At 48.2% G+C, this 11,737-nt stretch overlaps 1 protein-coding gene across 1 annotated transcript; it reads left to right on the top strand.

The window, feature by feature from the left end:
- The first annotated feature begins 178 nt into the window (after positions 1–178).
- Positions 179–3,812, top strand: nt5c2l1 (5'-nucleotidase, cytosolic II, like 1). Its single transcript, XM_057018298.1, has 17 exons — positions 179–473; positions 874–947; positions 1,019–1,136; positions 1,213–1,308; positions 1,386–1,477; positions 1,548–1,605; positions 1,741–1,834; positions 1,908–1,961; positions 2,035–2,118; positions 2,200–2,232; positions 2,306–2,401; positions 2,469–2,535; positions 2,611–2,781; positions 2,861–2,912; positions 2,989–3,049; positions 3,121–3,297; positions 3,372–3,812. The coding sequence occupies exons 1-17, from the start codon at positions 412–414 to the stop codon at positions 3,462–3,464; spliced, it is 1,482 nt and encodes a 493-aa protein (XP_056874278.1). The 5' UTR covers positions 179–411; the 3' UTR covers positions 3,465–3,812.
- The last annotated feature ends 7,925 nt before the right edge of the window (positions 3,813–11,737 follow it).

The raw sequence follows: 11,737 nt of genomic DNA, 5'->3' as shown, positions 1-11,737 counted from the left end.
TACTGAGAGTAACTCCAGATATTGAGATAATTCCTGGTAATTTGGGGGCGTTTCTCTCGGTAACATCTATCAAACGCTGCTAAATTAAAAGTTGGGTTTTTGTTTTTTTACCTTGAATGACATCAGCCGCTGACATTCTTCACGGAACCTCCTTCCAATTACGCAGGCGTGCACCCCGTGTGCGCGGCTGATAACACAATCTGCACGCACAAAGCTGAAGTCTCGACGTGCTGGACCAATTTCCTGCAGCCAAAGTGAAAAACAAGTGCGGAGCCTTTCAGAGAGGACGCGGACGCCCCCACGCCTGCACACGGGCCGCTTCTGGGGGGATTTAGAGGTGTCGTGGATGATTAAAGCTCTGAGCTCAGCTTCAGCCCGCTTTGATCTGCTCCTGCTGCGGTTCTGGACGCCATGGACACGGATCTGGAGCTCTACTGTGACGAGAGTCCGCTGAGGAACAGCTACGAGAAGAGGTATTAAAGGATTAAAGCCTGAAACCTGCGTAACAATCCAGAAATGAACTTTACTTTACTTAAATTATGACAAAGTGGAGAAACTTACTCTCAGAACTCGGGTTTCCTTTGCATTCAGCAGGAATAAAAAGTTATGCAACATACTCCTAAATGCATGGAATGTTTTGCTTTATTCTGATTTATCCTGGAACATCAGCTCTGCTGCTCTGAAAGCTTTTATTCCCCCTGTTTGAGCGGCTGTAAAGAGTCGTGAACAGGACCAAACTGGGCCAAAGGAGCCGTGAACCATCCAGCGGTGGAGGGCTCAGCGATAACATCTCTGCCCTCCACCCAGCTCCACCTCTGCTGCAGGATGAGGGACATTGATCTCCAGAAGCTCAGACCTCTTCTCTCCTCTCAGTGTGTTTGTGAACAGGAGCGTGACCCTGGAAAACATCAAATGCTACGGCTTCGACATGGACTACACCATGGCGGGTGCGTAGAGAACCCTCAAGACCCGGCGCGGCCGCCGGATCAGACCTGACCCGATCTCTGTTCTCCTGCAGTGTACAAGTCTCCCGACTACGAGAGCCTGGGCTTCCAGATGATCCGAGACCGGCTGGTGTCTGTGGGGTACCCTCACGAGCTGCTGCGCTACACCTACGACCCCAGCTTCCCCACGCGGTGGGTCAGAGCGGGGCGCCCGGGACGCAGCTTCGCCCAATGACGCACTGACCGTGTCTCTCCTCCCGTCCCTCAGCGGCGTGGTGGTCGACAGCATGTACGGGAACCTCCTGAAGGTGGATTCCAACGGGAACATTTTGGTCTGCTGCCACGGATTCCATTTCCTGCGAGGGTCCGTTCCAGATCTTCGACCCACAGGTCCGTGCGTGCGCTTGTTTGAGCGGTGACGCCGATGTCTGCTCTCTGCAGGGAGGACGTCCAAGACTACTACCCCAACAAGTTCATCCAGAGGGACGACACGGACCGCTTCTACATCCTCAACACGCTCTTCAATCTCTCAGGTTGGAAGTTGGTCTCCTCACAGACCTCAAACCCGACGCATTGTCAAACGCCCGAACCTTTTCCTTGCAGAGACGTACATCTATTCCTGCCTCGTGGACCTCTTCACCAGATGCAACAGATACACCAAGTGAGTCCTCCTACCAGTGGCCTGAGTCTGGACCCGTCCTGCTCCTCAGACGGTTCCCAGCAGGTTCCAGAGCTGCTGAGATTGTTGCCTGGTCTATTTCAGGGTTAAATGACCTCTGACCTTCCTCTCTTCCAGCATCCAGAAGGGATTCAAACATGGCGACCTGATCATGACCTACAGAAGCATGTTCCACGACGTCCGCGACGCCATGGACTTCATCCACGACACGGTGCGTGAAAGGGTTAACGATGTCCTCGATGCCGCCCGTCTTGTAACGTCCTTCTCTGTGTGTCCTTCTCCAGGGGATCCTAAAGAAAGAAACCGTCAAGAATTTGGACAAGTTAGTGGTCAAAGACGTGAGTGAATCAGGCAGAACATCTTCGCTCGGCTGCAGAGACAATACTGAAACCACCTCTGTGTTCCCCACAGCCCAATCTGCCCGTCCTCCTCGGGCGCTTTAAGAAGGTGGCCAAGGTCTTCCTGGCCACCAACAGCGATTACACCTACACCAAGGTGCCCTCCTGAGCCTTTAAAACCCCGTTAATGCCAGCAGAGCTCTCAGGATAACTGCTGCTTTTGTCCTTTTCCACACAGGCCATCATGTCGTACCTGCTGGAAAACAACAAGGTCAGATCTTTGGCTCTTCGCCTGTTTGCTAACAGGAATTCCGGCATTGATCCTTCCTCTGGTTCTTCTTCAGAACGACTCCTGGCGCTCTTTCTTCGACCTGATCGTCGTGGACACCAAGAAGCCGCTCTTCTTCGCCGAGGGGACCGTGCTGAGACAAGTGGACACGGTAGGAAGAGCTTCTTTGACCGAGGAGGTGCGCGGGGCTGCGTTACGCTGATGTGTTTCTGACGCAGGACACGGGGAAGCTTCGCATTGGGACGTACACGGGCGACCTCCAGCACGGAACCGTCTACTCCGGAGGTGAGGATGGACTTCCTTTCAACTCCGGTCTTAAAAAATTCCTCGAAAGTTTTTTAAATGCACCGGTCTCTGCAGGGTCTTCAGACATCATCTGTGACCTGCTGGACATCAAAGGGAAGGAGATCCTGTACGTCGGAGACCACATCTTCGGAGACATCCTCAAATCGAAGAAGCGTCAGGGCTGGAAGACGTTCCTGGTGGTGCCGGAACTCACCAAAGAGCTGCAAGTGTGGAATGAGAAGAAAAGTGAGGACACCTGGGGCTGGTCCGCCCCCTCGTGGCCGACCCGCTCGCTCACGTCCTGACGGCTGTGTTGACTTTGCAGATCTGTTTGAGGAGCTCAAGCGTCTGGACGTCTTCCTGGCCGAGCAGCACAAGTGAGTTCTCGTGTCCGTCTCCAACGTTCCACCATTTGTTCTGAGACTGAGACGCGATCGGCTTTGTCACCCGAAGGCACCTGGGCAGCAAGGCCATAAGCGGCGCCGACGTCAGCCTGGTCCAGCTGAGGATGAAGGTGAGCCCCTCGGGGGAGCGTCCAGGTGTTTGTGGCGCTGATGATGTGGTTTTTTTTGTCCTGGTGCGCAGGTGCTGACCCACAGGATGGACATGTCCTACGGTCAGATGGGCAGCCTCCTGCGCAGCGGCGCCAGGCAGACGCTGTTCGCCAGCCAGCTGGTGCGTTACGCCGACATGTACTCGTCCTCCTGCCTCAACCTGCTGCACTACCCCTCCAATTACCTGTTCCTGGCTCCTCCTGTCCTGGTCAGCCCCTCGTCTGTCGCTCACGTTTCCACGGCAACGGCCTGGCGCCTCTCTCACTCCCTCGTCTCTTTCAGATGCCCCACGAGGCTGCGGCCCAAACCTCAGTGGACTTATCGCGGCTGAACTTCACCAAACATTACTATCAGACCGATAAGAAGAAAAAATGAGGTGGTGTTTCCGCTCCGTTTCGTTCAACCTCGTGCACAGATATAATCAATAATTGATCAACTCCTCTCTTGCAGCGACGATGAATATCCTGATGAAACCTGGGTGCAGCCATAGTGTTGATGTGGAAATCTGATTGTTCTAGCAGTTGGATATTAACAATGATTTTAGGATTCATGTGGACGAACTCGGATTTACTGTATATAGTAGTGCAAGTTTCTCTGCTTATTGTTACATTCAGTGTAGACGTTGTGCCATTAATCTTAGGCCTGTTTAATTAATTCAAATTAAATAATGAAGTTTATGTGTCGTCTCTGTGACTTCTGAATTTCAATAAATCTTCAAATGTGGTTAATTTCTTTCATTTCACTTTACAGCTTGATAGATGCTCACTTGGATTGAATTCGCAGAGGGTCAGACACATTCTCACACCAATAAACCGATTTTTTTAAATCAGTTTTGGACTGATAATAACCCACTGGTAGTGTGGTTAGTTTCCACTAGGTGGCAGTAAACGACCTAAACCACCGCAGAATGTGTGTAAGATATTTCACTCCATTTGTGGGGTCCATTAATTGACTCCGAGGTTAAAATCTTAAATCTGAGGGTCGAGTACAAATGTTTGGTATTTAAACCAAAGACAGATGTGTTGATGTAGGTTAGAAGGATGGGTGGAAGACAATGTATAGGCCTAACAAAGAAAGTTTTGCATCAGTAAAATTAGTTTTTTATTTTTTTTATTTTAGGGATTTTTTTATGGTAATGTTCAAGCTTTAACTGGCTCCTCTCCGGCACCTAAAAACCCTAAAAATGTTTAGGCCATCAAATATTGTAGGTCAAGTTTAGGAACAGTTGAACCAAGAAGATAAGAGAGAATCAATAAAAATCCAAAATTCGTCCTGTTCTTAGATTCTTCTTGAAATTGGACCGTTGTCTGCATATTCTAATATATATCCCCTAATTTCGTTCTTAACAACCAATTTAATAATAAACGCGCAGAAATTACACAACACAGTTAACTTTATCAAATTATATCTTGTGGTTTGAGACATATTAATTATATCATTACTATTGACTGTCCTGATATAAAGGTAACCAAATTTTCATGTTTTTTTAAAGAAAAAAAGCACACACACACAAAAAAAACCCAAGCAAACAAACCGGATTAGTAGTTTGAAAGTACACTGTAATGTTGAGCCTGAGGATCCCGACGGTGGAGCCAGGCTGTCAGCCAGCGGGTGGAACTGGTTTTTAAACTTCTATAAGTTCTGCATCCGCAAGAATCCCTCTCACACACACACGCGCACGATTATAGGAGCGTTTGTTGCCTCGGGGAGTGTCTATTTTGTGCAGGGAACGAGGCTTCTGCAGAGTTCCAGCACACTGGGATGTAGGACATGATGATCTTGTGGTCAACGTGGCTCCAGGAAGCTCCTCAAACTCCCAACGGTTAAAATATTATTCTCGTGCTTCCTGCCAGTGTGCCAACGAGTCGGAATTGAAAAGTTTGAGTGAGCGGCTGCGCCGTTTTCGCCTCGTTCGAATAAAACATTGCACCCCGAGGACACGCCCCCCGCGCCAAGCCCCTCCCCCACGGCCTCCTCGATGATTTCATTTCCTGTGTCCGCGCTATTTCAGTGTGTTTGGGTTTCCCTCCGTCACCTGGTTTATTGTTAACGTTAGTTTCCTTCTCTCCTCTTGTTTTCTCACCTGCTCGCATCTCCTGGAAACCGTCTTGTCTTCCTGCGGCTCCTCCATGTTGGTGCAACTGTGCACACAAACACGCGTCCACGGGCGACGGTTCTGGTTGAAGTCCAAATCTTTATTTAAACCCGCCTTTTAACAATTACACTCTCACAATTGGAGATGAAATGATTTACATAAAAATGTTTTTAATAAAAAGATTCAATGTAGTTAATGTTCAAAACTGGAGAAATTCTTATTTTCCCTCTTTGAGTGCGACCAAACCTTGATACAAGATCTGTCCTCTCCTGTTGTGACTACAGTGAAAAGTATCTGCTGTCACTGGATGAAATATCTGTTTACCAGCGAGGGACTGAACCAGCTCACACCTCTAAAAGAGGAGGATCATTTCTGTCCAAATGTTCAGGTTTTACCTAAATAAATGTATCAACCTGAAAAATGGTTCAGATCTCAGTTTTCAGCAGCAGATTTTATGATCTTTTTTTTTTTTTTTTACATAAAGTTGTTCACCTGAAAACATTGTGCAACTGAAGGTTATTTATATTTAGTGTTCTGGAAAAGCTTTCCTTTAATTTGAGGTAACATTAAGTCTAATAAATACACATTATTGGACTGAGATTAGGTCATTTAAGAAGAAAAATGTGACAAATTGGGGGCAAAACTGAAAACTGTCACTGATACAGGACATTTAGGAGATTTATGATGTTTCTGGTTTTCAAACTCAAGTATTTGGTCCATTTCAAAATGCCCTAATTTACTGTAAAGCTAAAACTGTTTTGTGGAGGATTTACAGTTTACAACAGACCTGAGACTGAACCGCAAACCTTCAAGATCACAAAACACAAGATTTCAATTAATTCAGCAGTTTCTTTATTGAAGAATGGAGTTGACCATCTGATTTCTGAGCCAATTCATTCACTTTAAATGTACTTTTTGAAATACATTTCCGCCACGGAACCAAAACGCAACTGAAATAAACCAATATCATCTTTATTCCCTTTAAAAGGTCACAGAAATCTTGACATTAAACTCATGAAATAGCTTCAGTGGATTCCCTCCACATGCGTTAGAACCAGCAGTGGTGGTTGAGCCCCAGTCTGAAAACAGGAAAAGGAGCCAGTTTCATGGCGAACGCTCCGGATCTGTGGCCTTTAATCAAACGCAGATGCCGTTATCTCATTAGCCGATATTCTCTCCACTTTAATCTGCACATGAAAAGCGGCCCCGGCCGGCTCTGCTGACTTGTTGGGTTTCATTTGCTCCGTGCAGCCAGATAGCTGCAGAAGCACCACCGTCCCCCATTCCACACATTCCAGGATTTCCCAGCAAGCATTGCAAGCAAGCCTAAACAAGTCACGTTCTTCACTCGGGGTGAATTTCACACAGTGGAGTGGCTGAGGTCTCCTTCAGGCTTCGCTCCCGTCTGCAGCCGCATGAATACTTCCACCATCTTTGTGAAATGTTTAACTTTTTTGCCAATGTCTCGCAGGCAAAGGACACGACTTTACACCTCCGCTAGGCTGTGGTGGTGGTGGGGGGGGCTTTTTCCTTCGCCAATAAGGGCTGGTTTCCTCGCGCCGAACGGCTGGACCGTGGTTAAACATTTCCACCCAGAGAGGTCTGCTGACAGTCACGAAAACAAACAAACCGCTTTCCTCTCCGAGCGAACATGAGGCGCGCACGGGAGCACTGACACCTAATCTCAACGCGGAGGAATAAAAGACAGAGAAGAGAAGGCAAAACAAGAGGGCTGGGTGGGGGGAGAAGAGGGCCTTGCCCCCTGCATTCCTCCCAAACCTCCCCTCCCCCCTCGACCTGCCGCTGCCACTGAGGATGCTCAAAAACACACATCAACCCCCGCCTGCTGCTTCCCCTCCCCTCTCCATCTGCTTATTTTACCACCAGCACAGTGAAACAGTGTTTGGTGTGACAACAAAACAACACACAGGTAAAGAAAAACACTGAAAATACACCGGGAAAAAAAAACCTGGACATCGGCACAAAAAAATGGTTGAGGTGCTCCTCCGGACCGGTTCGCTCTGCTCAGCGTTTCTGCGGCTCACTTTACGTAATGAGGCGTGCGCGTGCACACGAGCTCTGGTGTTAATTTAAAAAAAAAAAAAAAAACGGTGGGTAAAGTCCCAATCAATACACCATCAAAAGGCACGGAGGGGGATCGATACCACGGAGCGCCTTTCGGAATATTGCCTCGTCCGAGGACGCACGTCTGGTGAAAAGTTTAGGCAGCAGTGATGAGCCGGGGCCCGGGCCCCCGCTTCTAGCCTGAGCCGAGGCCAAATGCTATGACAATACTATTGCACTGCTAGAATGGATGGTACAGTAGTGCAACATTGTCAAAGCAGCTGACCTCAGCATGTGTCAGCACGTGGACGTGGGGACGGCCATTCTCCACTACAAAACGCCAGGTCCCCTGAAACAAGAGGCGGCGTTTGGCCGCAGTCGAGCAAAAAACATCAAAGTCCCGCTACACTGAAAGTGGCTTTCTTCGACGTGCAGGCTGAGTGACAGGGCTCATCAGCCAATGCCCTTTTAATATTGCACTGCTCATCTCAGTGTCCAGTGGTGCAACAGAAAAAGGGCAGAGGACAACAACATGGCCTCCGCCGCACGCACGTAAAGCAAACAGGCGTGACGTCGACGCGCGGATTCGGTTTCTGACTCGGGGTGCGTTTTAAAGTTTGCAAACCGGCCTGAGCTCACTGTTCCGGCTTCTGCTGTGGCGGTTTGACCAATTAAAGTGATTATTTTAGCAGCAGTTGCAGCCCCGTGGGGGGTAAAAACGAGGATATTATAGCTTAACAATGTAAGTTTACAACAGTGGAGCTAAATGAACTTCCTAAATCAAGCAGCACTGGTCACCCTGGGAGAATGGGAATTTCCCAGCATGTGGGCTCGTGCTATTCTCTCCAGTGAATGACATGCATTCTAATTTGGGGGGAGAACTGGGAGGTTGGAGACAGGGGGGGTGAGGGGGGAACACACTCCCCAAAGAATTCAGGGAACTACAGGCTCGTCATACCTAAAGGATCTTTCATGCTCTCAGACTTCAAAAGGCGTCATCTGTGAGTCAAGTCAAACAGGAAACAATTAAAAAAATAACGAAATAAAGCTCGAAAAACTTTGAAAAAAGTTGCTTTGCCTCCCGCCAGTGCAAACGAAAAAAAAGAAGAAAAAAAAATCCACAAGGCTGCAAGTTTGCACAATCAACGCGCTGTTACACAACAGACCCTACAGGATCTATACCTTAAAGCACGACAGGACGGCGCAGCGGCTCTCTGCAACAGCACGTCGCTCCGCTGCTGCCCACCTTCCCCGGGCGAGGGTGGATTTTACCTGTTCTCCACAGCTTTAGGGTCTCGCCGCCATACATCTGTGAGCGGCCTGTACGCCTCCCTGACGCGAGGAGCGCCGGATCTGCTCTGCGAGCCATTCCTGCCAGCTCACAAGCCCCGCAGCACAACACTGACGACTTGTTAGATTGCACAACAGCCTATAGGTTGCACGAACACACACACACACGCGCGCACACATGCGTCAGCGCCGTGAAAATGTCCCCCGGGAGCGTCTTTACGCGACGGTAACAGCAGAGGACGCGTCCATCTGCCCAGCAGGCGTCAAAGCCGCGTCCTGGGCAAGTTTTGAGGCGAGATTCCAGATGCGCAGCGCACGGGGACGGACTCAACTCGGCGGCAAATAAACAATCTTGGCGACCATTGCAACTTCCAAGTTTGCGCTGACGTTTTACGCGCAGAAAATAAGCTTCAACTTACAGCGGACCCACCACCCACCTTCTCCAGAAGCGTGAATAGTATCTGGCCAAGGGAGGGACAATCCGTTATAGGCGAGAGAGAGAGAGAGGGAGAGAGGGAGCGAGAGAGAGAAGGTGGGAAAAAAAGTTGTCCATAAAACAAAGAAAAGCCACCCTCTCCACCACCCCACCTCGCGCTCCGCGGCTTCGTGGAATCTCTCCGCGGTTCCCGACGGGCTGGAAGCGCATCGGCGTCAACCGCGCGGAGCTGGAAGAGCGAGAGAGGGGGGGGGACGGCGAGTCTTCCATGTACGCGGCCTCACGGATCCGGACTCCATCTTTGACTACTTGACATTCAGAGGCTGCCAGAGCAAATTCCTCGTTTGCATGCCTCCCGCTGATTGGCCTCTTCTTGCGCTAGTCTTTGCTATATGGCGCGCCATTGGTTTGGTCTCGGCGTGGCCGACGTTTCCAGAGACCTCCGGATTGGCTGCGCGCACAGACGCGTCACCGCGCACGACGAATACCTGATGAAACGTCTCCCATTCACAAATCCCCCCCCCCACCCCGCTCCCTCCCCTCACCTCCCCCACCCCTTCTCCTCTGCTCTATCTGGATACTTGATCACTAATTGTTTGATTTACATTTCGGTGGAAGATAAACTTTGTAACCGGGCTTGTAATCAGCCCCAAAATGGCCTCCACGGGGACCGCGCCTCACGCGGGATCCTTCCTCGCGTGAGGCGCAGGGCAGGGTCGATCACGTTGGATCGATTTTTACGCGACAGATTTTTTAGTAGAAATATGGACACGTGGGGACACGTTTGGCACCTCGGTCCGGTGCACCGCCCCCCTTAATGCGCAAGTATGATAAAAATGTAGCTTCAAAAAGGGCTTCTGGTGGTAAAAGTAGAACGGACCTGTAGGATCTTGTGCGGGTTCATGGTGGGCTCGGATCATGCGGGGATGGAGGCGGACTCTGCGGGCGCCTCGGTCCCCTCGCGAAGCTTTGATTGACGCACAGAGAAGAGAAGCGGGCTGTGAAATTTGGCATTCCTGGCCAGAGGAGCTGAAATAATGGTATTATCCAGTGGGAGCGGGCCCACTTTTCACTCCCCTTACACCCACCGGCTCCGGCCCACTCAGAAGGGATCTGATTGTTCAGCCAGTCGGCAGAAAAAATGTTTGATGTGAAGGCGGGGCGTGATGGATCCGGAGAAGGTCTGGATCAGGGATCCCTCTCAGGCTTAGACGTGTCTGTCACAGCGAACCGACCCTGGACTCCAGAAACCAACGACCGCTTTCTAAAAACACCATTTCCTGATTTTGGAGCTTCAAAAATGATTAACGTTGTTTCTTAAACTAGTCAAACACGCAGAGGAGCAAAAATCACAAAGATGACGTTAGTGGAAGAAAGTAAAACGTGATTTAAGATCATTTTTCTTTTCGTGGTTGTGATTATAAATTTGAGCTTCATTCTAATAAATTAGAGCTGCACCTGGAATTGATTTCAAAATGTAAAATCTGCCATAGAAGGTAAATAATAATCAAACTGTTGACTTTGTGGCTTCACAAATTAAACGCAATTATTTTTTTTAAATGAATCACACGCCAATAATCGATTAGGGGACTTTGGCTGCTTCTTTCTTTAACAGCGGCTGTTTGATCAATTCTGCTCTTTCAAACGTGATGTGAAACACGAGGAATTGTTTTTTTTAGTTAAACAGAATAAATTTAAAAAGCATACACTTGTGGAGAATCTGTCATTAAAATATCAAACACAGTTAAAACATTTGTCTGCAACATCAGATCGACACATCTCTTTAATTCTTTGGGCTAAAGAATTTGAACAAATGACGTATTTTGTTAAATCCGACTGTGCTCAGTTCAAACAATAATTATTGCTGTTATTTTAAAAGGCTGAAATTCCACAACAATAAATAGAAGACAATAAAGAAGTCACTGCTGTCATTAAATTGTTCACACTTTTCCATAAAACACATTAAAGCTGTGATTTAAAATGAACATTTGTGGCTCGGGTTTAAAACTGAATTTTCACAAATTAAAATAAAAATGTAGCATTTTACAGATCAAACTTTTACACAACTGCACTGGAATTAAATGTGTTTTTCTGCAGATGGTTAAAAAGGCCTAAAATAAAAGCATTAATTCATCAAAAAAACTAATACAATTATTTAAATGCATCCGGTTACTGGTGTGTTTAATTTACACATTCTGTAGTTTTTAAAAAGAATAATGATTAAACATGTTTTGAACAATTAAGGGAATTCCTTGATTGAGTAAATCCGAACTGTTTTTCCATTTTTCTTTAAAACAAATTAATCTGCCAGAAAAGCAGGTTTGATTGGGGAAAATAAGACATTTAAACCTGCAGCTGATTGAAAACTGGGAAACAAAAAAAGCTGAAAGGAAATGAAGCGTTTTTCAGTTCCTGGAAAAACAGATTTAACCGTTCAAATGATCTTGAAGCGAAAGTGGCAGAAAGCAGGACTGACTTTAAACTGCTGCCCCCTCTGAGGTGTCATGTGGGGGGGTGGGGTGGGGTGGGGGGGCGAGGAAGGCCTTTAAAACATGGGAGTTATTGTTCCCTTCTGTTTCTTCCAACCTCCCATCCTCCGAAAACTTACCTCCTTTCTTCCTCTGCCCTTTAACCTCTCCCAACCCCCACCCCTCCATCTCACAGCTCGCTCCACGTCCACCCCCCCCACACACACACACACACGCCCACACCCTCCCCCGCCCCCTCCTCTCATCGGCCAAAGACCAAACAGCCGTGATTGAT

This window comes from Takifugu flavidus, chromosome 20 (genome assembly GCF_003711565.1).
Source record: "Takifugu flavidus isolate HTHZ2018 chromosome 20, ASM371156v2, whole genome shotgun sequence".
NCBI classification, from domain to species: Eukaryota; Metazoa; Chordata; class Actinopteri; order Tetraodontiformes; family Tetraodontidae; genus Takifugu; species Takifugu flavidus.
Note: the sequence above shows the minus strand (reverse complement) of the source record. Positions and strands in the feature narration are given on the sequence as shown.

Coding starts and splice junctions, on each gene's coding strand:
- nt5c2l1 (XM_057018298.1), top strand. CDS start 412: ATGGACACGGATCTGGAGCTCTACTGTGACGAGAGTCCGCTGAGGAAC. Junction 474..873: donor AGGAACAGCTACGAGAAGAG/GTATTAAAGGAT, acceptor CTCTCCTCTCAG/TGTGTTTGTGAACAGGAGCG. Junction 2,119..2,199: donor GCGATTACACCTACACCAAG/GTGCCCTCCTGA, acceptor TTTTCCACACAG/GCCATCATGTCGTACCTGCT.